Source organism: Perca flavescens, chromosome 3 (assembly GCF_004354835.1).
Source record: "Perca flavescens isolate YP-PL-M2 chromosome 3, PFLA_1.0, whole genome shotgun sequence".
Lineage (NCBI taxonomy): Eukaryota > Metazoa > Chordata > Actinopteri > Perciformes > Percidae > Perca > Perca flavescens.
The window spans coordinates 21,760,887-21,786,170 of NC_041333.1; the positions used below are offsets into that span (position 1 = coordinate 21,760,887).

The 25,284-nt window shown below is 41.1% G+C and overlaps 1 protein-coding gene across 8 annotated transcripts in view; it reads left to right on the top strand.

The window, feature by feature from the left end:
• trip12 (thyroid hormone receptor interactor 12) overlaps window positions 1–25,284 on the top strand; it is a 32,651-nt gene that overhangs the window by 3,233 nt on the left and 4,134 nt on the right. For 4 of the 8 annotated variants that reach the window (XM_028573033.1, XM_028573035.1, XM_028573036.1 and 1 more), the window contains exons 2-39: window positions 53–199; window positions 626–751; window positions 955–1,748; window positions 6,519–6,624; window positions 7,104–7,240; window positions 7,534–7,617; window positions 7,796–7,891; window positions 7,995–8,146; window positions 8,319–8,354; window positions 8,463–8,558; window positions 8,666–8,758; window positions 8,852–9,013; window positions 10,209–10,277; window positions 10,397–10,562; window positions 11,558–11,675; window positions 12,095–12,251; window positions 12,602–12,755; window positions 13,287–13,515; window positions 13,715–13,833; window positions 14,243–14,450; window positions 14,824–14,924; window positions 15,050–15,224; window positions 15,384–15,525; window positions 15,722–15,913; window positions 16,047–16,198; window positions 16,327–16,484; window positions 16,688–16,761; window positions 18,329–18,528; window positions 19,037–19,164; window positions 19,505–19,656; window positions 20,001–20,143; window positions 20,270–20,426; window positions 20,661–20,759; window positions 21,449–21,563; window positions 21,869–22,023; window positions 23,063–23,227; window positions 23,360–23,524; window positions 23,631–23,744. In XM_028573033.1, coding sequence (XP_028428834.1) covers window positions 102–199; window positions 626–751; window positions 955–1,748; window positions 6,519–6,624; window positions 7,104–7,240; window positions 7,534–7,617; window positions 7,796–7,891; window positions 7,995–8,146; window positions 8,319–8,354; window positions 8,463–8,558; window positions 8,666–8,758; window positions 8,852–9,013; window positions 10,209–10,277; window positions 10,397–10,562; window positions 11,558–11,675; window positions 12,095–12,251; window positions 12,602–12,755; window positions 13,287–13,515; window positions 13,715–13,833; window positions 14,243–14,450; window positions 14,824–14,924; window positions 15,050–15,224; window positions 15,384–15,525; window positions 15,722–15,913; window positions 16,047–16,198; window positions 16,327–16,484; window positions 16,688–16,761; window positions 18,329–18,528; window positions 19,037–19,164; window positions 19,505–19,656; window positions 20,001–20,143; window positions 20,270–20,426; window positions 20,661–20,759; window positions 21,449–21,563; window positions 21,869–22,023; window positions 23,063–23,227; window positions 23,360–23,524; window positions 23,631–23,744 — 5,787 coding nt within the window. In that variant the 5' untranslated portion in view covers window positions 53–101. Of the gene's footprint in view, window positions 1–52; window positions 200–625; window positions 752–954; window positions 1,749–5,628; window positions 5,734–6,518; window positions 6,625–7,103; window positions 7,241–7,533; window positions 7,618–7,795; window positions 7,892–7,994; window positions 8,147–8,318; window positions 8,355–8,462; window positions 8,559–8,665; window positions 8,759–8,851; window positions 9,014–10,208; window positions 10,278–10,396; window positions 10,563–11,557; window positions 11,676–12,094; window positions 12,252–12,601; window positions 12,756–13,286; window positions 13,516–13,714; window positions 13,834–14,242; window positions 14,451–14,823; window positions 14,925–15,049; window positions 15,225–15,383; window positions 15,526–15,721; window positions 15,914–16,046; window positions 16,199–16,326; window positions 16,485–16,687; window positions 16,762–18,328; window positions 18,529–19,036; window positions 19,165–19,504; window positions 19,657–20,000; window positions 20,144–20,269; window positions 20,427–20,660; window positions 20,760–21,448; window positions 21,564–21,868; window positions 22,024–23,062; window positions 23,228–23,359; window positions 23,525–23,630; window positions 23,745–25,284 lie in introns of those variants that run through there. The other 4 variants (XM_028573037.1, XM_028573038.1, XM_028573039.1 and 1 more) reach the window with 4 other exon arrangements.

Genomic DNA, 25,284 nt, shown 5'->3' on the forward strand with positions numbered 1-25,284 from the left:
GGCATTGCATTTTGTCAGTATTCTTATGTGGTTTCTCTCTCTATTATTGCAGTGAATGGTAGTGTCTAGAAAGGGTATGTCCCTTCAGGAGAGAGGTGCCAATGTCCAACCGGCCTAATTCCAATCCAGGGGGGTCACTGCGCCGTTCACAGAGGAACACTGCTGCGGCCCAGCCACAAGACCACACAGTCGCAGGAAGGTAAGTCTACCTGCACACTTAGTGTCCAGGTTTAATTAAAATCTCAATCCAAAGTCAGAGGCACTTATCGTGGTTTGTGGGGAACATTAGTTGGGGTTTAAAAAATAAGGGGTGTTTTTAGTAGAGGGATATTGGTATATGGGTGGTGTTTTTCTGTAGTTAATTGGATTTTTAACTTAATACAACATTATATTGGCCTCTTTAATCAAAGGGGAAGCTTATCTTGTGTTCTTTTGATCATAGTCAAATGCTGATTAACTCTGTTTTAGCTGTTTTTCTTGCTACTCCCGAGGCGTTAATTATCAGAGGACATGCAGATGCAATCTGCCAAAATGATTTGGGGATTGATCAAGTCTCTTTTATTTTTATTTGGCTTAATTACAGAAACCCACACTATCACTTGCTCTTTAATTTCTAACCTTACAGGTTGCAGTCAGAGCAAGTCAAACATAAAGCAAATTCCCCACCTGAAAGTAGAAGACCTAATTCTAAGGCTTCCAAAGCCACAGCCAGCTCAGCCACTGGTCAGTCCAGAGGGCACAGCTCAAGAAGGTACCCCTCCTCTCTACTTGGTGCTTATTGTGCGTGTGTGTATCTAGGGTCATACTAAGTAAAATCTACAATGAAGAAGAACATACAGTATTGTTCACTTCTAAATCTGAATGACGACAATGAATGTGGCATTGTAATTCATCACTTTTCATGGTTTGAGGTGTTTTATAAGATGGTGTTTTGTTGTCCCTCTTGCTCCTTAGCAGAAGCGGTCTTACTCTGTCCGTGGCTTCATTTGTGTTGCAAGACGAGCCAGAAGCTGCAGGGACATCTGAACAAGAGCGACCAGGCCACCAGTCAAAGAGTGAAGGCACCCGAGGGCTGAAGCGAAGCGAAGCACCTGACCAAATTAGTACCTTCGGACCGACCCCTGCCAAGAAGCCCAAATCGCTCCCACCACCCAGAGACAATACCTCAGAGACCAAGAAAGGCCCAGCTAAGTCCAAGAAGAGATCACTTGCTTCAGAACCGCCTGCATCGTCAGGTCGAGGCCAGAGCAAGAAGAGCGGGGCCGCTGGGGCCTCACCAATTCCGAAACGGAAGAAAGCGGACTCCCTCCCCGGTCTAAGCAGCACCGCTGGGTCCCTCCCCAATCGTACCGAGGGCAGAACTGCAAAACCCACCAAGCTGGCGTCTAAATCGGCCGCCTCAGCCAAAGCTGGGTGTAGCAACGTGACGGACTCCTCCTCTTCCTCTGCCTCCACCTCTTCTTCTTCCTCCACCACAGGCACCAACAGCGCCACCACGCAGGGCGCCCGAGTTAAACAGGGAAAAGATCAGACCAAGGCACGACGCTCTCGCTCAGCCTCAAGCCCTTCCCCCCGCCGTAGTACGCGTGACAAGGAGCAGGCCAAAACAGCCAGCTCTTCAAAGTTTGAGTGGGCAGCACGCTTCAACCCCAAAGTCAACCTGCCAAAACCCAAACTTTCCTTGCCCGGATCCTCCAAAACTGAGACCTCCAAACCTGGGCCATCAGGATTACAAGCTAAACTAGCAAGTGAGTCACATTATCGATGTAGGGTAACCTTTCGGTTATAATAAATACGCTCATTTTTATCCCCGATCTGAGAAGATCTCTCTTTTATGGTGTATGGGGAGGGAAGTATCTGCAGGGGTTTGTTTTATTTTGTAATTTGCTTGTGGAGGGTCAACACATTATTTCCGTGTGCTTCGATGGAGGTTACACCTCTGGGATTAAATGTCACCGGGCCTGTACAGCGTCACAGGATCAGTTACAAAACCTCACTCTTAACCGCTGGGAGCAAATATATTTAACTACTGCCCAGTTGAGACACATTACAGCACATACTCACCACAGAGGAAAGCCATACAGATAAATGCTTAACTTCTGATAAAACTAGCACAGCAGTATTTTTCGCATCTATAGTATAATTGTATAATTGTGATGCATTGCCTTCTGGGACTGTTAGCAGAAAGTAGTGTACATGGCATGGGCACTACCTTTTTTTAAGTTCCATTTAGGAATATTTGAGGGCAATATAAGTGGATACATCTACACAGTCAGTTTGGCGGGCTGCAAATATAGGTCACCATATATAATGTAAATGGGGCATGATTTCAGACACAGCTAAAGCCTTTTATCCAGACCTCTGTGTGTAGCGTCATGTATAAATACAGTTGGTGACACACTGCATTCAATATTGTGTGTGTGTGTGTGTGTGTGTGTGTGTGTGTGTGTGTGTGTGTGTGTGTGTGTGTGTGTGTGTGTGTGTGTGTGTGTGTGTGTGTGTGTGTGTGTGTGTGTGTGTGTGTGTGTGTGTGTGTGTGTGTGTGTGTGTGTGTGTGTGTCTTGACTAGCATATGTAGTTCACGTGTGGCGAGTGTGGGCTTTACTGAGCTGGTGAACTGGCTCAGATTTCAGAGTTAAGTACCAGTAGACTGAAACTGAAGAATAGCTAAAAACATAAATACTGCTAGTTGCTCAGTTGTCAGGTATAGGATAGGACAGATTCAAATTGAGAGACTTTTTAGTAAAATAGTCTTTATGTTGGTATTTATAAATGATTGTGACTTGATCAAACAAGATGGCATGGATGAATACTCTGAGTGCAGAACTCTTTAAGTTACAGCAGCTAACGTTAACGATCGAGTTTCCCTGATGCGGAGCCTCTCCTCCAACACGGCAAATAAACTACAGTTATTACATATACAATTACCACTATAGGAGGCAGAGGAATAGCTAAACATTTGACATGCCGATCGACGGAGAGCAGGAGAGTGAAAGAGAGACGCCATCGCTCACCAAAGTAGCTAACTGAGCTAATAGCGTGTGGGAAAACTGTGATATTGGCGAGAAAGTTGCTGAAAGGAGAGAGCTCTGAGTGATTGATTGAACTAGTGTTACTTTAAATGTAAAGTGGATAATTAGCCGTTGAAGAATACAGTGGGGGAAATAAGTATTTGACCCCTTGCTGATTTTGCAGGTTTGCCCACTTACAAAGAATGCAAAAATCTACAATTTTAATCATATGTACATTCTAACAGTGAAAGACAGAATCCCAAAGAAAATTCCAGAAAATCACATCATATGAATTTATTAAAATTGATAACCATCTGATGAGGAAAAACAAGTATTTGACCCCCTGGACAAACAGCATGTTAATATTTTGTAGAAAAGCCATTATTGGCCAGCACAGATGTCAAACGGTTTTTATAGTTGGTGACAAGGTTTGTGCACATTTCGGCAGGGATGTTGGCCCCTCCTCCCTGCAGACAGCCTCCAAATCATTCAGGTTCGAGGTTGTCGCCTGGCAACTCAATTTTAAGCTCCCTCCAAAGATTTTCAATGGATTCAGGTCTGGAGACTGGCAGGCCACTCCAGAACCTTGATGTGCTTCTTCTTCAGCCACTCTTTTGTTGCTTTGGCGGTGTGCTTAGGGTCGTTGTCGTGCTGAAACACCCATCCTCGACCCATCTTCAGCTCTCTCACTGAGGGAAGGAGATGTCGGTCCAGAATTCCATGATACATGGCCCCGCCCATCCTCCCCTCAATACGATGGAGTTGTCCCGTCCCCTTTGAAAAGCACCCCCAAAGCATGATGTTGCCACCACCATGCTTGACGGTGGGGATGGTGTTCTTTGGGTTGTACTCGGTGTTCTTTGCCCTCCAAAGCGAGTTGAGTTGAGGCCAAAAAGTTCTATTTTGGTCTCATCTGACCACATCACCTTCTTCCAGGCCTCTTCTGTCCAGGTGGTGAATGGCGAACTTCATGCCGGCCTGTACATGTTTCTTCTTGAGCAGGGGGACCTTGCATGCGCTGCAGGATTTCAATCCATGACGGCGTAGTGTGTTACCAACCGTTTCTTTTGTAACTGTGGTCCCAGCTGCCTTCAGTTGATTCATCAGTTCCCCCCTTGTGGTTTTGGGATGATTCCCCACCGTTCGCATGATCAGGGACAACGAGGCAAGATCTTGTGTGGAGGCCCAGACCGAGGGAGGTTGGCGGTGGTGTGGTGCTTCTTCCATTTCCTGATAACTGCACCAACAGTTGATCTTTTCTCTCCAAGTTGCTTTCCGATTCTCTTGTAGCCCATCCCAGCCTTGTGCAGATCAACAATCTTGTCACTGATTTCCGTAGAAAGCTCTTTGGTCTTGCCCATGGTGGTGATGTTGGATGCTGGTTGTTTGGGTGTTGACAGGTGTCTTTTATTAACGAGGTGAGGCAGGTGTATTTGATTAGATAATTGGTTTGGATTGGGGCTGTGTCTTAAAGAAAGGCTAACTGGCTTGTAGGAGCCAGAATACTTGCTGTTTGTCCAGGGGGTCAAATACTTGTTTTTCCTCATCAGATGGTTATCAATTTTAATAAATTCATATGATGTGATTTTCTGGAATTTTCTTTGGGATTCTGTCTTTCACTGTTAGAATGTACATATGATTAAAATTGTAGATTTTTGCATTCTTTGTAAGTGGGCAAACCTGCAAAATCAGCAAGGGGTCAAATACTTATTTCCCCCACTGTATAAGTGTTGAGCTACAGAAGCAAGACGCTATCAGCAACACCGAAGCATTGTCAAATGGAAATATAGCAATACGCTTACCGTTGCTCATCAGCCAAACAGGAGGCAGGACAGCCAAGCCGGTGTTGCCAGTTTGATTGATTAAAGTGGAGGTCGCTCTGCATATTCATAATATGTTATGTCCAATTATGTGTTCAATAATCAGATCGCATATCGGCGATTTCGAGTAACCATGATTGGATGATTTGAAAATATAAGCAAGCGCCCAAGCCTATTAGCATTGCATTCCATTTTTAATATTTGTGAATTTTGCAGGTGTTATTAGAAAATGTTCAATTACTGCAGCAGTATAAAAGCTGAGGCTTGGTACCAAAGCCAGTTCGACGCACAGGATAAGTGTTAATTATAAACAATATAATCATTTTACTTTGAAAAATGGTATTTGACAAAATAAGCCAAACTTATTAAATGCAACAGTGTTAAACTTTTTCTTAACACAAACTGCCATACAGGAACTCTAACTAAAATACTGTAGTAACTAAATACATAAAATAAAAATTATTCTAAATAAGGCAATATTTGACCAGAAAAAAAAAATTTAAATGTTGGTACCTGACAATTAGGAATATGCAATGCTACAGCAACTCTTTAGTCAGTCCTTAAGAAGTATTGAGGTTTAATACCCATCCCTTATGAGAATAGGAGAAAAATGCCAAAAAAAAATGTCAGTGTGGGGTCAGGCTGTTCTAGCTAGGTGAACGGCTAGAAAGTGAGGTGGGCTCTGTGCCCTGGGCACTAGCCCCAAATGGAGAGACCTCTCCTAAATTGGCTTAGCTTGTTGGCCCACCAGCTGACCAGGGGTATGTTTGAGGGCAGGGAAGGACTCATAAGCTGCTTCTGTCAAGAGGAAAGAACTTCATCTCTCTTTCTCTCCATATCTTCATCTGTCAGCCTCTAATATCTTTTAACACACACAGATTTCGCTACTTTTAGCTATAATGGTGAGTAAGCATAAACAATGCAGTTTGCTTATGTTCCAGTGATTCTGTATGGCTTTACATTGCACAATGCCTTTTTGATCATGTTGAATGTTACTGCCACCTGAACAATAGGAAAATCTTTGGTTGTATTGAGTGGCTCTAGATAGTTTGAGCTTTATTAGGAATCTCTGGGGAACTTGTCATGTGTGTGTGAGGGATTACTGTTTGACCCATTATAATTCAAAGGTAAGGTCAAATGAAGTAGAAAAAAGTAAACCATAGTTCTTATATCTTTAATTCAATCGATCTTTACCCCCTCAATGGTTATTTTTGTACTACTGAATTATGAGTCACAGATCTAGCATGAAGGTTGTCCTGTCATAGGGCCATGGGTTGCCTTACTATTAATATCCATCTAGTCAGTGGTACAGGGCTCTAAACGGGCAACACTAGAGCCTTCACTATATTGAAAAGTAACACTCAGCATTAGACTGCTCTTTTTTTAAAGACCTGTGTGCAATAATTATGATATGGAGGGATGTTTTCTATTGTGGTACCACAGCCAAGTATGCTATTGTGTTTAATCATTTAACCCAAGTATTATCTGAAAGTTGTTGTAAATGTCTGTAATAGTTAATATAGCTAAATGACAAATGTTTCATATTATCTGGCCTATACATTACCACAAATCACACCGGTTTTGATTTACATTGTTCTAAGAATTTATCCCAGTCAAAAGAAATTGATACCAGTGTTGGTGCTTAGTCCACAGGTGGGTTATATGTCATCTTTTTTTTCCACCGTAGGTTTGAGGAAATCCACTAAGAAGCGCAGCGAGTCTCCTCCAGCAGAGCTCCCCAGCTTTCGGCGGAGCACACGCCAGAAGACCACGGGCTCCTGTGCCAGCACCAGGTACAAATCACAGTGATGACTTAATGTAGAATGTAGTGTAAACATTGATGCCTAAAAAAAATACATTAACTTTGGGAGTCTTAAGCTTCATGGTTTGTGCACACTTATGAGGGTCGACTTTATAATAGAAACCCCTCTCAGTATAATAATATAAGCAGCTCCATAAACTATAGCCCCAAAGTGACCACAAATAAAAATAAAAAAAAGAACATTATGACCTTGATGAATGTTGGATTTATTGCAGGGCTGTTGTATTAGACTGCATTAGTTTTAGTTAAGGGTACCAAGTATTAACAGTATTGTAACAGTGACAATCAATTCACCTATTGTTTTCTATGTAAAACTCGACTCCACACAAGCAATTTTAAGCCTTTTTAAAACAGCCAACACAGGATGATAACTAGCTTTCGGAATGCACTTTACTTTGTGATTACTCTGCTGTCACTCATACTGTCAATCTGTTTTTACTCGTATCACAGTCGGCGGGGCTCAGGCCTGGGCAAGCGCGGGGCAGCTGACGCTCGCCGACAGGAGAAAATGGCCGACTCTGACAACAACCAGGATGGGGCCAACTCGTCAGCCGCTCGCACTGATGAGGCATCACAAGGGGCTTCAGGTACCCGTGATGCCACTTTTCTAATTAATTTTTTTGACAGAGCATCTGTCCTTTTTATATATATATATATATATATATATATATATATATATATATATATATATATATATATATATATATATATTTTTTTTTTTTCTACTAAATTTGTGTGGAAATCAAATCTCTTCATGCCCACAGGGGTTTTTAAGCTTTTCCTCATGGCCTCATTAAAAAAGAATTAGACCATCAACTTGAAAGACTTATTTCTCATCTAACTTAATTTTCATTATGATTTTAATATTGTTTGTGTCCAGCTTCAAGCTCGGTTGCTGGAGCTGTGGGCATGACCACCTCTGGAGAGAGCGAGTCTGATGACTCTGAAATGGGAAGGCTTCAAGGTATATTAATCCCCCCCCTCTCAGATTTTCCAGTTAATCCCTGCCAAGATTCACCATTTGTAGACTGTCATTATATTTTAGAGCATACATGTACCGTTATGTACATATATTGGTGGTTTTGATGCTATGGCTTTTTTTTGTAGTTGCTCTCTAAACCTTACTGTTTTTGTCCCTATAGCCCTACTGGAGGCCAGGGGTCTCCCCCCACATCTTTTTGGGCCCCTGGGACCCCGCATGTCACAGCTGTTTCACAGGACTATCGGCAGTGGAGCGAGTGAGTACAATCTTCTTACCCTAACATCAGTGTTCTTTATGTTTTGGTAAACTGTAGATAACAGTTGACAAATTCTGCCCGCCACCCCCCCCCCTTTATCCAGGCTCCAAGGCTCAGCAGCTACTACAGGGCCTGCAGGCCACAGGTGATGAGTCTCAGCAGCTCCAAGCTGCGATTGAGATGTGCCAGCTGCTGGTGATGGGCAATGAGGAAACACTTGGAGGATTCCCTGTCAAAAGTGTGGTGCCTGCTTTGGTTAGTTTATTCTTTTCTTCTTTTTGCTGGATTGCACATATTGTTTCGTGCAATATAAAAATCGAATCAATTTTCATAGAAAATGGAGACAAAAAAATTGTTAAATGTCATCTGTGATATTTGACTACCACTTATCTGATTCCATATTTATACTCTAAACTTTCTTTTACAGATTACACTGTTACAAATGGAGCATAACTTTGATATTGTGAGTATGATGAACTTGTATTTATGTAAATATAGTTGTCTTTTGTTTGAGTCATTAATTTTTCATAATACCACTGCTTTTTTGCATGTCTTTGATCCATGCACACAGATGAATCATGCCTCTCGTGCACTCACATATATGATGGAGGCACTGCCTCGATCCTCTGCTGTGGTGGTCGATGCTATTCCTGTCTTCCTGGAGAAGGTGAGACTGTATGCACTCTATGCACTCTATCTGTCCCTAATCACTTGTTAATTCGCAACGGTGGCTTTTTAATATGCTAATGCCTTGTTCCACCTTCTTGTGTTCAGCTTCAGGTGATCCAGTTCATTGACGTAGCAGAGCAGGCCCTGACTGCCCTGGAGATGTTGTCAAGGCGACACAGCAAAGCCATTTTGCAGGCTGTAAGTGTGTTTTTTTGTCATACCCTTAAATCGCCCTGTCTTTTTTAACCGCAATTATACACCGCAATAATGTTATCATTTCATCCGTCACAGGGTGGGCTTGCTGACTGCCTCCTCTACCTAGAGTTCTTTAGCATCAATGCTCAAAGGAATGCCTTGGCCATTGCAGCCAACTGCTGCCAGAGCATTACTCCAGATGAGTTCCACTTTGTTGCTGATTCTCTGCCACTGTTGACTCAGAGACTCACACATCAGGTGCGTTTTTCTCACGTCAGACAATGATGAACTATAAAATGCAACACCATCACAGCAGGGGTTTGGCTCAAGTGGGGTTCCTCTTGGAACAAGTTTCACATTCCAGAAATGAAATAGAAAATAAACACATGGTTAGAAATAAGAAAACAAGTTTGTTTTCTTAAAACGTTGTTGGGGTTTCTCCATTTTCCCAAATCAATGATGTGCAAGGCCTGTGTTGGATTGAAAAAAATTATACTAGTCATACTGGCTTGCAAAATGTATATAAAAAACGGACATGCATACAAACGGCCAGCATCTTAAATGCATTTAGGTCAAGTAGGAGATGGAACATGGCTTGGGGAGCGTACCTTGTCTTGACTTATATTTAAATGCAAAGTGCAATTTAAATAGAGAATATTTAGATATAGATATGTAAATGTTGTGAAAAATGCTGACCATCAATACATGCTGTTTTCATATTGTATTCTACAAATTCACACAGTGAAATGGTGCATATTTTGTCCTTCAGCATAGCTTATTACACAGTACAAATCTCATATTTCTGCATATTTCTTGTAAAAAATGCAGCTGTTTTGTGTGATGTGCTATGAACAATGACAGAAATGTAAACAAAGGTGACAATCATACATCAGTGGTTTACTTTAGTTTGAGGGCCAAAACTGAGAGAAAAATGTGCTTTTCTAATTTATCACCATAGCTTAAGTCATGGTTTTGAACTGAAATAAAGTATTTTTAGAGAAGTTTTACCACTCTTATGGTGTGTTGGTCAATCATTCAAAAAGGAATCATGTTTTAAATGTATATAGTTGACAGGAACTACATCATTAAATGTAGACAGTATATGTTGCTTGTTCAATTATAAAAAGTCTGTATTATTATTATTATTATTATTATTATTATTATTATTATTTGGGCTCAGTTTGTACAAGATGTCTGAGGAGTTCCTAATGCCACATTTGCACTAGTGGCTGTAGCAGGCTATTCATGTTGAAACAGATTGTTGTAGACCCAAAATGTAGTTTTGCCATGTAGTTTTCGGAGTTCACTAGTGAGTGAGTTTCAGTGTTTTATCCATCCACCGTATCATGACCTCTATAAATTGGTGCTTAGAATAGTATTTAGTCATTTATTTCAGGATAACCTATTATAAAAAATCACTAATGGCTATATTAATTAAAATCTCTTCTCTCAGGATAAAAAGTCAGTCGAAAGCACTTGCCTCTGTTTCGCCAGATTGGTAGACAACTTTCAACATGAGGAGGTTTGTATCAGTTGTTTTTAAGACTTTTTGTTCTTTTTGTGTTTGCCATTTCTGTATTTTCTCCTCCATTTGCAGTCAAACACCCCAGCTAATGTGCATGTGTGTGTTCAAATCAACAGAACCTGCTGCAGGAGGTGGCGTCACGGGACCTGTTGACCAACATTCAGCAGCTGCTGGTAGTGACCCCTCCTGTTCTCAGCTCGGGGATGTTTATCATGGTTGTGCGCATGTTTTCCCTGATGTGCTCTAACTGCCCCTGCCTGGCAGTCCAGCTTATGAAACAGAGTGAGTCTCACACACACACAGGTCCCACCCTTGCCCCTCACTTATGAATAAGAAGAAACTTTGATTTGTCACATACAGTTGTACAGTAGAATGTAGCGAAATTCAATCTCTGCATTTAACCCATCCTAAGCGCAGGAACCGTGAACCGCCACATACAGCGTCCGGGAAGCAACTCTGGGTTCAGTGTCCTGCTCAAGGACACTTCGAATTACACCCTGTCATTTCTGTTATGCATATTTGTAGGTGTGTTATGCGTATTTGATACCAAATTCTGTTCTCAACTTAACAATTTAAAGTAAAGGCTATTTTTATATCCGTCTGGGGCAGTGCTCACTCCACAAAAAATGCTACAATACATTACTTCCAGCAAACTTCATGGAGAACAACAAGGGTAAAACAGCATATTCTCTGGTCTAGCTCAGCTATAAATGCAGAATCCATCAGCGCTGTGGAGATGGGTCTGGCAATGCGAGACTACTGTTAGGCAAACGTTACCGACAACATTGTCTTTACTTCACCTGCTCAACTGCAGTTTAGATAACTTGACTGTCCTGCTGTTACAGACGTAAACTAACCACAGACAGTTGTCTCAGTCAGTAACTCATGACAGTGCGTCGCTGCAGTTCATGGCTGCGCACAGCTGTAGAATGCATTTAGGGGGAACCAATGGATATTTGACGTTCTCTTTGCCATTTAAAAAAAAAAAAAAGAAAAGGAGAAAAACTAATTCTGGCCTGGTGGCCCCCTAGGCTTGTACACTTATAGGGGAAACACTGCTATAGCTTAGACATTCTATAGTGCATCTCAACACATTTTCAACTTGAGCAGACAAATCTTTGCTGAGTTCATGTCTGCTCACATCATCTCACATCTCATTGACTGCCATTGATGTGCCTTTCATTCAGTCACAACAGACTTTTAGTATTAGTGAAAGTATGTGTTGATGATGCAACAGGGCAGCTAATGGCAGAAATCTGTTTATCTTTTCTAAACAGACATAGCAGAAACTCTGCGTTTCCTCTTGTGTGGTGCATCAAATGGCAGCTGCCAGGAGCAGATTGAGCTGGTACCCCGGAGCCCCCAGGAGCTCTATGAATTGACCTCCCTCATATGGTAATATCTATTTGCCTGACTTCTTTTCAGTATGGTATGGGCAATATGGCAAAAATATTAGAATTTTTGGGATTTGGGGGCAGTAACCTTTTAAATTGTTCTGGCAGTAAAAAAAAATGACATGACATGGAAGCCTGAAAAATGTTCTTACATGGTCCTCTGCACAATTTACAGAAACTGTAAATGTACTCTGCCCCACTGAAGTGGTACCTACAACAGTGTCACAAATGTTAGTCCTGCTTCTCCCAGACCTTGAACCACAGATACAATTGTTTTGCCACAGTTGTCAATTGACAATGAAAATTGAAGAACAATCAAACCTATTTCACTTGATGATAGTTAAACTGAATTTAGATTAAACAAAATGTGGCTTTTTTAAACCCTTCTTCTTCTTCTTCTTCTTCTTCTTCTTCTTCTAGCGAGCTGATGCCCTGCCTGCCTAGAGAGGGCATCTTTGCAGTTGATGTAATGCTGAAAAAGGGCAGTGCCCAGACGACAGAGGGAGCGATCTGGCAGTGGAGGGATGACCGGGGACTGTGGCATCCTTACAACCGCATTGACAGCCGCATCATTGAGGTATAAATGCATCACCCACATTCTGTATCGTTGGTACCTCAAAGTCTATGATGAAATCATCATTGAGCAAGAGTGCATTGTGTTATGTTGTATCCCAATGAAATACATATATTTATTCTGGTCAGTCATTCTGGACCTCTGTCACACTACAAGATAACTATTTGAAGGATGAATAATAGATTTAATCTATTAAAATGTTGCATTACATTAATAGACAACATTTAGTCTATTTACAGTGTGTCAGCATATCTCATATGCATTTATTAATACATTTACACACACAAATCTATGGGGCTTACCCGTATGGGATACTGATGTTGGGTGTATCTGGTGATTATCTTGCCCTGCAGACAGCACACCAGAACGGGGAGGATGAGATCAGCTTGTCAACCCTGGGCCGTGTGTACACAATTGACTTTAACTCTATGCAGCAGATAAATGAAGACACAGGAACTGCACGTGGTATCCAGAGGAAACCAAATCCTCTTGCCAACCCTAATACAGGTAATGCAGATCTTTTCAAATTACAGATTTGTGTAAAGATAACAGTGTATTGTATTTTATCCTAACCATAAAAGGAACCAGAAACACTTTCTCTCAGCGCATGATGTCTGAAATGGTGACTCTAAATATTTTTAGTCTGCTCCACTGAGTAGGATGGCAACATTAATTGGCTTGAACAGTTGCAACTCCCAAAAGTGACTCAGTTTCATGGCAAAAATAAGGATATAAGTTATACTTGTTAACTGCTGTTATTTTATAATCCGGTAAATCACCATGCATTCACTGAGTGCAAGTCAGTGGACTTTTGTCTCCCAGATTATTGCTACTTTGCCCATTTCTCACACTTGAGATTACAGCTGCTTTTATCGGAGACGGAGCAGCAAGCTGCAGTCAGTCAGTTGCCATGTCATTTCCAGTTGTTGTGCATACCTGATGTGTATAATACACCTTCTCCATTGAGTGACAGCTGAGCTGTGACAGTTGCAGTGTGGTTGAGGCAATAAACCTGACCTGTTATCTGCCTGTCTTTAGGGAGTCACCAGGAGGTTCGTCGAGAAGATGCACGAGCTCAGTTGATGAAGGAGGACCCAGAGCTGGCAAAGTGCTTTATCAAAACTCTGTTTGGGGTCTTGTATGAAGTGTACAGCTCATCGGCTGGCCCTGCTGTCAGACACAAGTGCCTTAGAGCCATCCTCAGGATCATCTACTTTGCTGATGCAGAGCTACTGAAGGATGTGCTGAGGAACCATGCTGTGTCCAGGTAATGGTGCCTGGGCTGTGGCCTACTTTTAATTGTGAAATTATAGCAGGACTAGAAGTTGTCTTAAATGACCTTAATTCTTTTAAAAAAGAAAGAAACTTGTAGTATTTTAAAGACTCAAGGGAAATACAGGTGACATTCTTTGAGTTGAAAGTAAATTGACGTCTATCTTTTTTTTTTTTTATGTTTATTTCTACAGTCACATTGCCTCAATGCTATCCAGCCAGGACCTAAAGATTGTAGTGGGTTCTCTGCAGATGGCTGAGATCCTCATGCAGAAGCTGCCTGATGTTTTCAGTGTCTATTTCAGAAGAGAAGGTAGTATATAATCTTATGGAAAACTCATTTACTACCTTGTCTGCTCACCAGAGTAGATGCCCTGAAGTGATTTAAGAGTGTTAGCCTGAGCATCTTCTAAAAGGGCTGACAGTATGCTTTGAAGATGAACAGTATTGTACAGTCATTATAGGCCAAGTCATTTTGGTGGGAAATGTCATAGTTGAAAGCTGCAATTGTCCACATGCAAGTCATTGAAGCTTTAGTTGTTGAGATTCACCCCAAAAAATTCCCCCCCTATCTAAAGCTTACAAATTTGGCAAATGTCTCCTGCAGTTGATGAATATTGTATTTCCTTGCATTGCATTCTAAGTGGAAAGAAGTTGCTGTGTATTGTGCTAATTTTGAAGGCTTTAGACAATTTCTTATGAGTTTCTCCTTTCTCTTCCAGGTGTGATGCACCAGGTAAAGAATCTGTCAGAGTCTGAAAGCTTTCTAGTCACTAGTCCGCCAAAGGCTTGCCCTAGTGGCACTGCCAGTTTGTGCACTACCACCATCAGCACTGCATCCACCACATCTGCTAATAATGCAACTCCTGAGCTGGGCTCACCCAGCTTCCAGCACAGCATGGACGACTCACTGGACCTCAGTCCACAGGGGTGAGTATGTGGCCTTTTGCTTTGGTTTGGCTGTTTACAGACCTAAAACAAAAAAGTTTATAACACAGGCCCAGTGCTAATGTCACACTATAAACTATTCCCATCAACACAAATTGCACATGCAGCCTGGGTTGAATCACCTAAGAACAGTTGGAGATAATTTTGTTGCCTGACAACTAGCATTACAAATTCTCTTGACAACTGATAAATGGTAGCATACATGAATTGCTTAATAAACACACTAATAATGTATAATATGCTCAATGTATACTGATGTATGTATGCTTGTCAATTATTGTTGTAATTAATGGGCAAACCAATGTTTTCTTCACCCCCCAAGAACATTATAGTAATTATTTTCTCCTCCATCAAGGCGGTTAAGTGATGTCTTAAAGAGGAAACGGCTACCTAAAAGAGGGCCCAGAAGGCCCAAATACTCTCCCCCAAGAGATGATGATAAAGTAGACAATCAAGGTAAGTTTGTGTGTGCTGGCAGTTTTTTTTTTAAATTTCTTTTATATATTACTGTTTTGAAATGGCATTTTGTAGTCTTGGATATATTCATAACCCTCCTAATCTACCTTTTGGGTTCTTTACAGCCAAGAGCCCTACCAGTACTCAGTCACCCAAATCATCCTTCTTGGCCAGTCTTAATCCTAAAACCTGGGGCAAGCTGGGTGCCCAGACCAACAATGCCAACTCCGAACCCTCACGCACAGCAGGGGTGAGTGGCCTGGCAAGGGCACCTCCCAAGGACTCAATTTCAAATAACAGGTACGATGATGAGAGTTAAAGGGCTTCCCTGTTTCCCACGCCTATATTATCCAAATTGCATTCTTTTTCTTGTTATTGATGGAAAGTGTTAATGCAAAATGAATAGTCATTGATTGTGGGGATCACTCGATGTAATCAGGGAAATGTATTGTTTTGTAGAGACAAAATAAAAGCCTGGATCAAAGAACAGGCAAGTAAGTTTGTGGAGCGCTACTTCAACTCTGAAAATGTGGATGGCAGCAACCCTGCACTGAATGTACTCCAGAGACTTTGCACAGCCACTGAGCAGCTCAACCTGCAGGTAATGTCCCCCATTATTGTAGAGCAAGCATAACATAACAATATAGCTGTTTTTAGATGTTGTCCTTAAAGTTACAATTGTTGTAGAAATTGATAAATAGAGAAACTTAGAAAGATATAGATACTAAAATTGACTGTGTACAGTAATGTTACGCCAGCACTGAGACATTTTTCTGATGATATGTTCTGTTTCCCAGGTGGATGGTGGTATGGAGTGCCTGGTGGAGATCTCCAGTATTGTATCGGAGTCTGACGTGTCGTCTTTTGAGATCCAGCACAGTGGGCTGGTGAAGCAGCTCCTGGTCTACCTGACCTCCAACACCGACAGGGACTTGCTCAGCCGCGACGTGCGGCTCAAGAGGTTCCTTCATGTGTTCGCTGGCTGTCCGGTGAGAGACTAGAACATGTTATATTACCGTACCTTGTCCAACAATTTTATGACTTAGGCTAAATATTCAGAATTTTAATTTGAATCTTTTTTTTTTTTTTTTTTTTTTTTTTATCCTCCTGTTTGGTTTGCAGGTCCCAGGAATGGAGCCTGTAAGTCGTCTGGACCCAACAGAGAATGGTCCGTACCTGGCACTGGTGCATAAAATGAACAGCTGTCTGAGCCAAATGGAGCAGTTTCCTGTCAAAGTGCACGATTTCCCCAGTGGCAACGGCAATGGCAGCAGGTCTGTGGCTTTATTATTTAATGTGTTATATACTTTATATTCAAATTTTCATGTATTATAAAACGGTATAGTTTGATACATATTTTTAAAAGCGTTTTTTTTTTTTTTTTTTTTTTATGTGTCTCCAGGGGCTCTCAGGCACTGAAATTCTTCAACACACATCAGCTCAAGTGTCAGCTGCAGAGACACCCAGATTGCACTAATGTTAAACAGTGGAAAGGCGGCCCTGTGAAGATAGATCCCCTGGCCCTGGTGCAAGCCATTGAAAGATATCTTGTTGTCAGAGGTGAGGAACTGTTGTAGACTACCAAGTGCCTCATTGAATACAGATGGCGCCACCAGAGCATCCTTTAAATGGGGAATTCTCCCATGGCACCTGTTTTTTTCTCCATATTGACCAAATGCCAAACAGTCATTTTAACCATTCTTATAATGGGTTATTCCGTGTTTCTTTAGTTGGGTTGTTAATTATAAATTTTGTTTTGACAGGGTACGGCCGAATCAGAGAAGAGGATGAAGACAGTGATGACGACGGTTCAGATGATGAAATCGATGAATCACTGGTATGGGATATTGTTCATGCCAAATAAGTCTAATTTTTGAATCTGTACACCCTTATTCCTGTGTTTATTGAGGGTTAAGTTCTGCTGTCACTTCAGTATTATCCAGTCCCTCCAGAAAAATGCGATTATGCAATCGCATAATTCAATGCATAATCAGCCAAAGTCCGCATATTTATGCGGGGAAGAAAAAAAAATATGCAGGGCTTGCATGATTTCATAATCCTCAATCCTTGCAAAAAAGTCACATATATCTTAGCAGGGACGGACTGGGGCTAAAAAACAGCCCTGGACTTTCTCCCAAAAATAGGCCCATCATCCGGCCATTCGCCCCTAGCCGTGTGCGACCAACGCTAGCCAGGAAGTCCTGATACTATGCCACAATACTGTAGCCTATCAGACAAGGTATTCACAGCAAGTAACCAATTATGATAATTGGGATTGTGTTTATTAGCCATTTGCGGTTGGTACCATCTTTACAACTAAACACTCTCTGTAGAGACAGGTGTTTAGGCTTTTGCTGAGGGTGGTAAGCAAAAAATAGTTCCAGGCTATGACTATCTGGCTTGGGCCATGTGAAATATTGTGATGTAGAGCATCCTGGAACATCCTGGCACTTTGTGCTGCAACTATCTTCAACCTGAATAAACAAATGATTTTAAAGACAGGTTATTAGCTATTATTAATATGTGTTGCTTTGTGTTAAAGAATTAGCATTGAATAACCTATTTAATATTTTGTCAATGTCATATTACACTTTTGATTCATATTAAGGCTGTGAAATTATGAAAATGACTAGGCCCTATCAATTTTGTCTGTTTCTCTTTCACAACCAACCACCAGGTCTTTGCCAGTTCCACAATAGTAAACGCAAATATGAAAGACAAGGAAAAACTGCACTCTGATGGAAGACAGACAGAAAGTGCATGCTAGGATTTTTTGGTTAAACTTGGTTACATTTGGTGAATTATTTAGCCACCTTTCCCTGTTTGTTAGCACGTTTAGAGTGGTACCAATGCACGCCTGATGTTTTCCCGTTTAATTCAATATCATAGTCTTCATCCTAGCAGCAAAAGTGAGGTCACTACAACCTCTCATATACAACAAAGTGAAATTGCAGTCAACCCGTGATTTATTTGTAACGCGTGTAATTTTTCAAATTAACCTAAAAGAAATTATTAAACACTTTTCAACAGCACTAAATGGCATGATAATTTTCTATTAACTCTGCTGCCTGTCCCTCATCATGACCAGGCTGTGGATTGGTGATAGCCCGTAGGCCTACTCTTCTTAAGTTTTTTTATTTTTATTTAAACGTAGCATATATACAGTAAGTGATCGTATTAGCGCCCCCTGCTGTTGGCTGTTAATATCGCTTGATTACTTTTTTTTTTTTTTTTTTTTTTTTTTTTTTTTTTTTGCCGACAGAACGCACAGATTGTCAGTCCGTCCCTGTATCTTAGCAGAAAGTTGCCCGCAACAATCACAAAACTCTTCGAATTTTTCTGGAAGGACTGATTATTAATAGGCCGTGTTTGTAATACCACTTTGTAATTTATTGGTTACCCAGGCAGCACAGTTCCTGAACTCTGGCAGTGTACGTCACAGACTACAGTTCTACATTGGTGACCACCTGCTACCATACAACATGACTGTATACCAGGCTGTACGGCAGTACAGTCTTCAGGCAGAAGAAGAAAGGGAGTCGACGGACGATGAGGCAAACCCACTTGGGCGAGCTGGCATCTGGACCAAAACTCACACAATATGGTAAAAATGCTCTTTTTAAAAACATTTTTAACTGGTTCTTTACTTTTCTTTCTTTTTTCTTACAGAATAGGTCTTGTGCCTCTGAATTTGTCGGTTATGATCTTGCAACTTTCTTAACCTTCACGGTCACTTTTGAAACGAGAGCAATGTTTTTCAAGATTTGTTGGTTTAAATCTCATATGCCAGTCCTTGAAGGTCCAGACAAATAATACAAATTTTATCTTAGCATTTACGCAAGCAGTGTCTAGCCATGCAAATGTATTTGCCTAGTTTTTATTCTCTACAGTCCAGTGTGAAGTACACAGGATGTGATAAGCTCATGTATTCACCCCCAGTTGGAATTGCAAATGATTATTGGCCTTAGTGCAGTTAAAAAAATTTCAGATACTCAAGAGTCTTTTCACAAAGGTGAAGAATTGAGGCAAGGCATTGTTTCTGGTGTAAAAGCTTGACATACATGGTCATCAAAGCATATAGAGATAAAATGTCCCATCTTGTTTCCTGACAGGTATAAGCCTGTGAGAGAGGAAGAGGATGGCAGCAAAGATGCTGTGGGTGGAAAGCGGGGCCGAGCCCAGACGGCTCCCACCAAAACCTCACCTCGCAATGCCAAGAAGCAGGATGAGCTGTGGCATGGTGAGAATCTTAAATATCTCTATAGTGAAGGGTTTCTCAAACTAGGTTTAACATTTCCTAACTAGCTCTGCTTCTTTCCTGCAGCTAGCTGTATACACTATATAAGTGTGTGTATAAACTGTTGTACCTGAACTGTTTTAAGTAAGGATTCACATTGTCAGGGTATGGGCTCAGCGTAATTAGTTTCTTGGTTATGTTTACAAATCAAAAAGCAGTTTCGTGACCAGATCAACAAGCGTGTGGTGATCAGCGTTTTAACCACACATTCTTATTGATTTCTTACTCTTGTCTGAATCTGTCAATCCGTCAACTTCATACTGTTGATCCCTGTCACTTCCAGATGGCGTATGTCCCAGTGTCCTCAATCCCTTAGAGACGTACCTCACTTCGGAGCCACCAGAGACCATAACCTTTGATGACCCCTCTTTAGAGGTCAACTTGCTGCTGAGGGTCCTGCACTCCATCAGTAGATACTGGTTCTACTTGTATGATGTAAGTCTTTCCTGAAGAATTACAACAGGAAGTCAGTGACTTGTCAGTTTATTAATTTATTTCTGAGTTTAGGTTTGAATATTGCGCCAGACTCCTAAAGCCTAATTTATGGTTCTGCCATAAATCTACATCTGTTATTTTCTTAAATAGATATGCTAGATTGAAGCAGACACACCAGCACACCAGTATTAATCTTTGCAATGGCGTGTAGGCTCTGTATTTAAATCAGCCTTTAAGTTTTGGGTCAATGGGGGATTTCACACGTACGCTAGCTGTGAAAAGTTAGGGTTAGTTTTGTGAGATAAAATATCCAAGTAACATGAATATTTTTGGTTGTTTTGCAGAATGCTGTGTGTAAGGAAATCATCCCTACCAGTGAGTTCATCAACAGTAAGCTGACAGCCAAAGCTAACCGTCAGCTACAAGACCCACTGGTCATCATGACGGGGAATATCCCTACTTGGCTCATTGAGCTCGGAAAGACGTGGTAAATGTTTCATACTTTAGGTGGAATTAGATTTTTCACCTGTATTGTACAACATTGATATCAGTGTTCATTTTTGGCGTATAGGACTTGGTTCTCACATACATTGTTCTCTCTTTCTCTCTACAGTCCTTTCTTCTTCCCCTTTGACACCCGGCAGATGCTATTCTACGTAACTGCCTTTGATCGCGACAGAGCCATGCAACGTCTACTGGACACAAACCCTGAGATCAACCAATCAGATTCTCAGGACAGCAGAGTTGCACCGCGTCTTGACAGGAAGAAGGTACAATGTATTGCCACATTAAATAGTTTTACTTTTGTACTGTTCTGTTGTATCTTATGGAATCCACCAGTTTTACACAAGTGTATCGGTCATCAGTTTTGTTTAGGTTAACATTTTGGTACTTATTATTATTATTATTATTATTATTATTATTATTATTATTATTAAGGACAGCTCTGTTTTCTCATTTTCGGACCTGGCTTAAACCTCATTTCCTTTGACTTGTGTTTACAGAGGACGATAAACCGTGACGAGCTGCTAAAACAGGCCGAGTCTGTGATGCAGGACCTCGGCAGCTCCAGGGCAATGTTAGAGATTCAGTATGAGAACGAGGTACCCATTTGTCTATGTTAATAGGGCTGTCAATCGATTTAAATATTTAATCGCAGGATTGTCTATAGTTAACTTGCGATTAATCGCAAATTTTTTATCTGTTCTAAATGCACTTTAAAAGGGATATTTATCAAGTTTGAGCTGCTTTTTAATCAGAATCAGGTTTATTGCCAAAACAAGTTACACTTAGAAGGAATTTGCCTTGGTGTTTGGTGCATACATAAACAAACAAACACAAACAAACATTACACATGAATATTAATTAAACGATAAATTCAGCAACAGAAAGAAATGTATGCAAAATAGCTGTTTAACATAATAAAAAGGAGGCTAATGATCACTGATTTAGTTAAAAATGTAAGTAATAAAGTCTGTTACTCAGAATGTCTCTCTTTAGATCAAGTGAGTTGCTCTTTTATTTGTGATTCAGGATCAAGTTTTACCTTCAAAGCCATACAGGGTGTGGCCCTGCCTCTTCTGAGCATACGCCACATCCATGGCGGTCACCGCCTTCCTCTTGGCATGCTCGGTGTTAGGTGACGGCATCGCAGATCAGAGGAGGAATTTGCAACTCGTTATCGTTGATTTTGACAGCCCTATTAAAAACTGAATAATGACTTGCACTTTGGTGCAGTAAAATGCATTCAAGGGTTTTGGAAATGAGATTCTAATTTTGAATCTCTTCCCAGGTTGGCACAGGTCTTGGCCCCACTCTGGAGTTCTACGCTCTGGTGTCTCAGGAGCTCCAGCGGGCTGATCTCGGCCTGTGGAGGGGCGAAGAGGTCACGTTGGCCAATCCTAAAGGTATAAACCCTCCGACACATGCATGATATGATGAAAAGCATGACACGTTGACTTTTACTTTTCACTTAGATAACGTAAGACACTGCCACAGTGAAATTTACTAAAAGTATTCTTTGTCCCACACTGATCACATGTTTGGGATTGTATGTTCTTGGTCAGATGTTGATAAGATGTCCTCACTGATGGGCCCATGGTTAGACAACTTTCACTCTAAATATGATTGCACTGAATGTAAATATAAATGCTTGTGGGAAGATATATGTACTCATTTAACTCTGACCATACTTGTGTCTCTGCCCCAACAGGTAGCCAAGAGGCAACTAAGTACATGTTCAGCTCCAGGGGACTGTTTGCTGTTCCCTTCGGCAGGACAACCAAACCAGCACACATAGCCAAAATCAAAATGAAGTTCCGTTTCTTAGGAAAGCTGATGGCGAAAGCCATCATGGACTTCAGATTGGTAATAACCTCCTTTTTTTCTTTTCTATCTTTGTAATAGACTCATATTTTCAACTGAGCATCGGCATTCAGGAATGCTCTTCTGTCAGTGGTAAATGTAACTTATTTAGACCTGCTGTATAAGCTTTCAGGCAAAATCAAGGTGTCTGCTTGTTTGGTAGTCAGATACATTGTTAACATTTAAATTATTGGTCTTTGACATCCGATACATGTTGCAGCATTTAAAACACACCGTACCTTTTTTATGAGGGTGGTGTATCTCTACCTTATAGGACCATCCGATACCTATCTAGGTACATGGGGCTACGTAACGGTTCAGGGACTATACATTTTAATTTGTAACGATTCAGTTTGATTCAATGTTAAAAATGATTCTGTGCGATACAATTCAATCTGATAGTTGAGATTTGTTTAATGTAAACCCTTTCATTTCCCATTATAAATTTAAATAAGCCAATTCTATAAAAGAAGCATTGCCTACCTTCATATAAATAATAAAAAAGGACCATGTAATAGTAAAGCTAGGACATGCTAATAGTATAACTTAAACTTCAACTGGCCACTTAAAACCAATTAACAAACGCATCAGCTTCATGTTAAATGAAACAGCCTCATTGCTGCTGTAATCTTAGAGATAATAACTCAAACATGTTACACAGCCATTGTGAGCACTCCAATAATGATCATCTAGAGTATTGCGTGAGTACACATGTGAGCGCAATAATACTGTTGTGAAAATTAGCATGCGGTTAGCAGACTTTTATGCCAATGTAACTGAACATCTTAGAACGTATAAACTTAACACACCCAAAATCTATATATATATTTATACCAGTCTATTCACGTTTGTTTTAGAGCTGGTCCATCGGCCGAATCTTTGTCCATTTATCGATGTAGTCGTATCTGTGATAATACAACCGAATACCGAGTCGTATCAGTGAATCTTTACACCCCTACCTTTTATGTACATTTGGTGCCAAGTGTGATTTTTTTGTTTTAACTGACTCTCTGAGCCACTTTCCACCTGCTCCTCTTCCCAGCTGGACCTACCGCTGGGGTTGCCATTTTATAAGTGGATGCTACGACACGAGATGTCTATAAGCTCCCATGACCTGGTGAACATTGACCCCGGTGTGGCAAAGTCCATCCAGCACTTGGAGGATGTTATCCGCCAGAAAAAGAGGCTGGAACAGGACAGATCACAGGTGAAGCACAGCACCAGAGGACTTCTGATTTAATGCAGTGTGTGGTCCTGGGGTTCCAGGTTTCATGAAAACGTACTGTAATACAATGCATCTCCCCCTGTCTCTATTGTAACCTGTGCTTGTGTGCAACAGACGAGGGAGACCCTACAGCAGGCACTGGAGAGCCTGAACATGAACGGCTGCTCAGTGGAGGACTTGGGTTTGGACTTCACCCTTCCAGGATACCCCAACATTGAGCTGAAAAAGGGCGGCAAAGACTTTGCAGTCACGATCTACAACTTGGAGGAGTACCTCAGGGTATGTGATATTGTTTTTCTTGCAATGCTCACTCTGTTTTATACTTTTTGTCTGTGATAATGTTGTTCATCTTAATCTTTCCTGGGTTTTTATTCTCTCCCTCCAGTTGGTGGTGTACTGGACTCTAAATGAAGGGGTTTCCAGACAATTTGAGTCATTTAGGGAGGGGTTTGAGTCAGTCTTCCCCTTGCATCACCTGCAGTATTTCTATCCAGAGGAGGTAAGCACATTTTCTGTTTGTCATTCTTCTCAGTCCATCATGGCAATTGACCGTATGATGCACTTAATAAAAACATTTACTACATTAACTACATTAAAGGCCCTTGCACAAGGAGTCCGAAATTTCCGCTTGTTAAAAAAATAACTGACTCGAGTTTTTTGTTTTTTTTTCGCAACCATAGCAAGCATTTTGAGGTGTTTTGACACTTCAGAGCAACCATAAAAGCGGATGTGAAAATCAAGAATGGCAGCTGACAAGTTGATTTGCTTGGTCTTTGTTGGTCTTCTTTTTGTGGCTCCAGTATCTCTAGCAAAGCATCAAACTAAGCCACTGACATCCTGAAGTAAACTTTAAAGGGGTGATAGAATGATTATATAGGGTATTTCACACTATTCCTTATGGTTTCCTTATGGGGTATTTAACATTGGTTGGGCTGAAAATGGCCTGGTTGATATTTTATTGGCCCTTATGCATCCCTGTGTTTTGGCCCTATTTGTAACAAGAGCTTTTCTTCCAAATATGGTATGATGAGCTGCGCGCTGATTGGTTGAGCGAATCGCCATACGCACACATTAGAGACGCTTGCTGATTGGTTGAGCGAATCGCCATACGCACACATTAGAGACGCGACAGAATCTCATATTCCAGACACTGCGATGTTTCCTTACCAAATTCACTTATGAGACTTTTTTTATGCGAGAAATCAACTATATAAAACTCAAGTATGGGCCGTTTTACGAAAATGTATGGCTAATTGCAAATTTGGTAAGATGTGTCGGACTTTAGAAGCTCCATACAGTTTGACAAGAAAGCAGCAGCCTGCTGGGCTCCATACCCAGGGCAAAGTCACCCTTTGTGGATTACTGCTAGAGATGGCCCGATACCACTTTTTTGCTTCCCGATTCCGATACCTGAACTTGCGTATCGGCCGATACAAAGTACCGATCCGATACCAGAGTGTCATAAATTTCATTATGTTTTAACAGCTGTATACTACTATCCCTGTATGGATGTGATATGATTTCTATCTTTGTTGTCGGTCAGGTTAAACTCTTTGTGAAACATGAACAAACACAAACAATAAGTCAGTTATAACGGAAAAAGAACAAACAAACTACTTTAATGTAGATTTTCTTTAGGGTTTTATTACGTGGTATCGGATCGGTGCATAAACTCCAGTACTTCCAGATAACGATACCAGCGTTTTAGGCAGTATCGGAGCCGATACGGATATCGGTATCTGCTTGTTACTGATACTGGTATCGGTATCGGAACATCTCTAATTACTGCACTACCGGGGCTCCTTCTTACCATCTCTTCCCCATCCTCCTAACTTGGCCTCCTAATATATTTACGGTTTGAATTTCGTCACGGCACTTATATAACATCATTCCCCAATTTCTTATAAAGCTAACCGTTGTGTCCGATTTGATTTTAAGGCATTTTTATGAACGCGAGGAGTCTTTGTAGGACGAGCAGCTGCTGGCTATATGTCCCATTCGATACAATGGGGAAATATCGCAGCTAGCTAGCTACACTT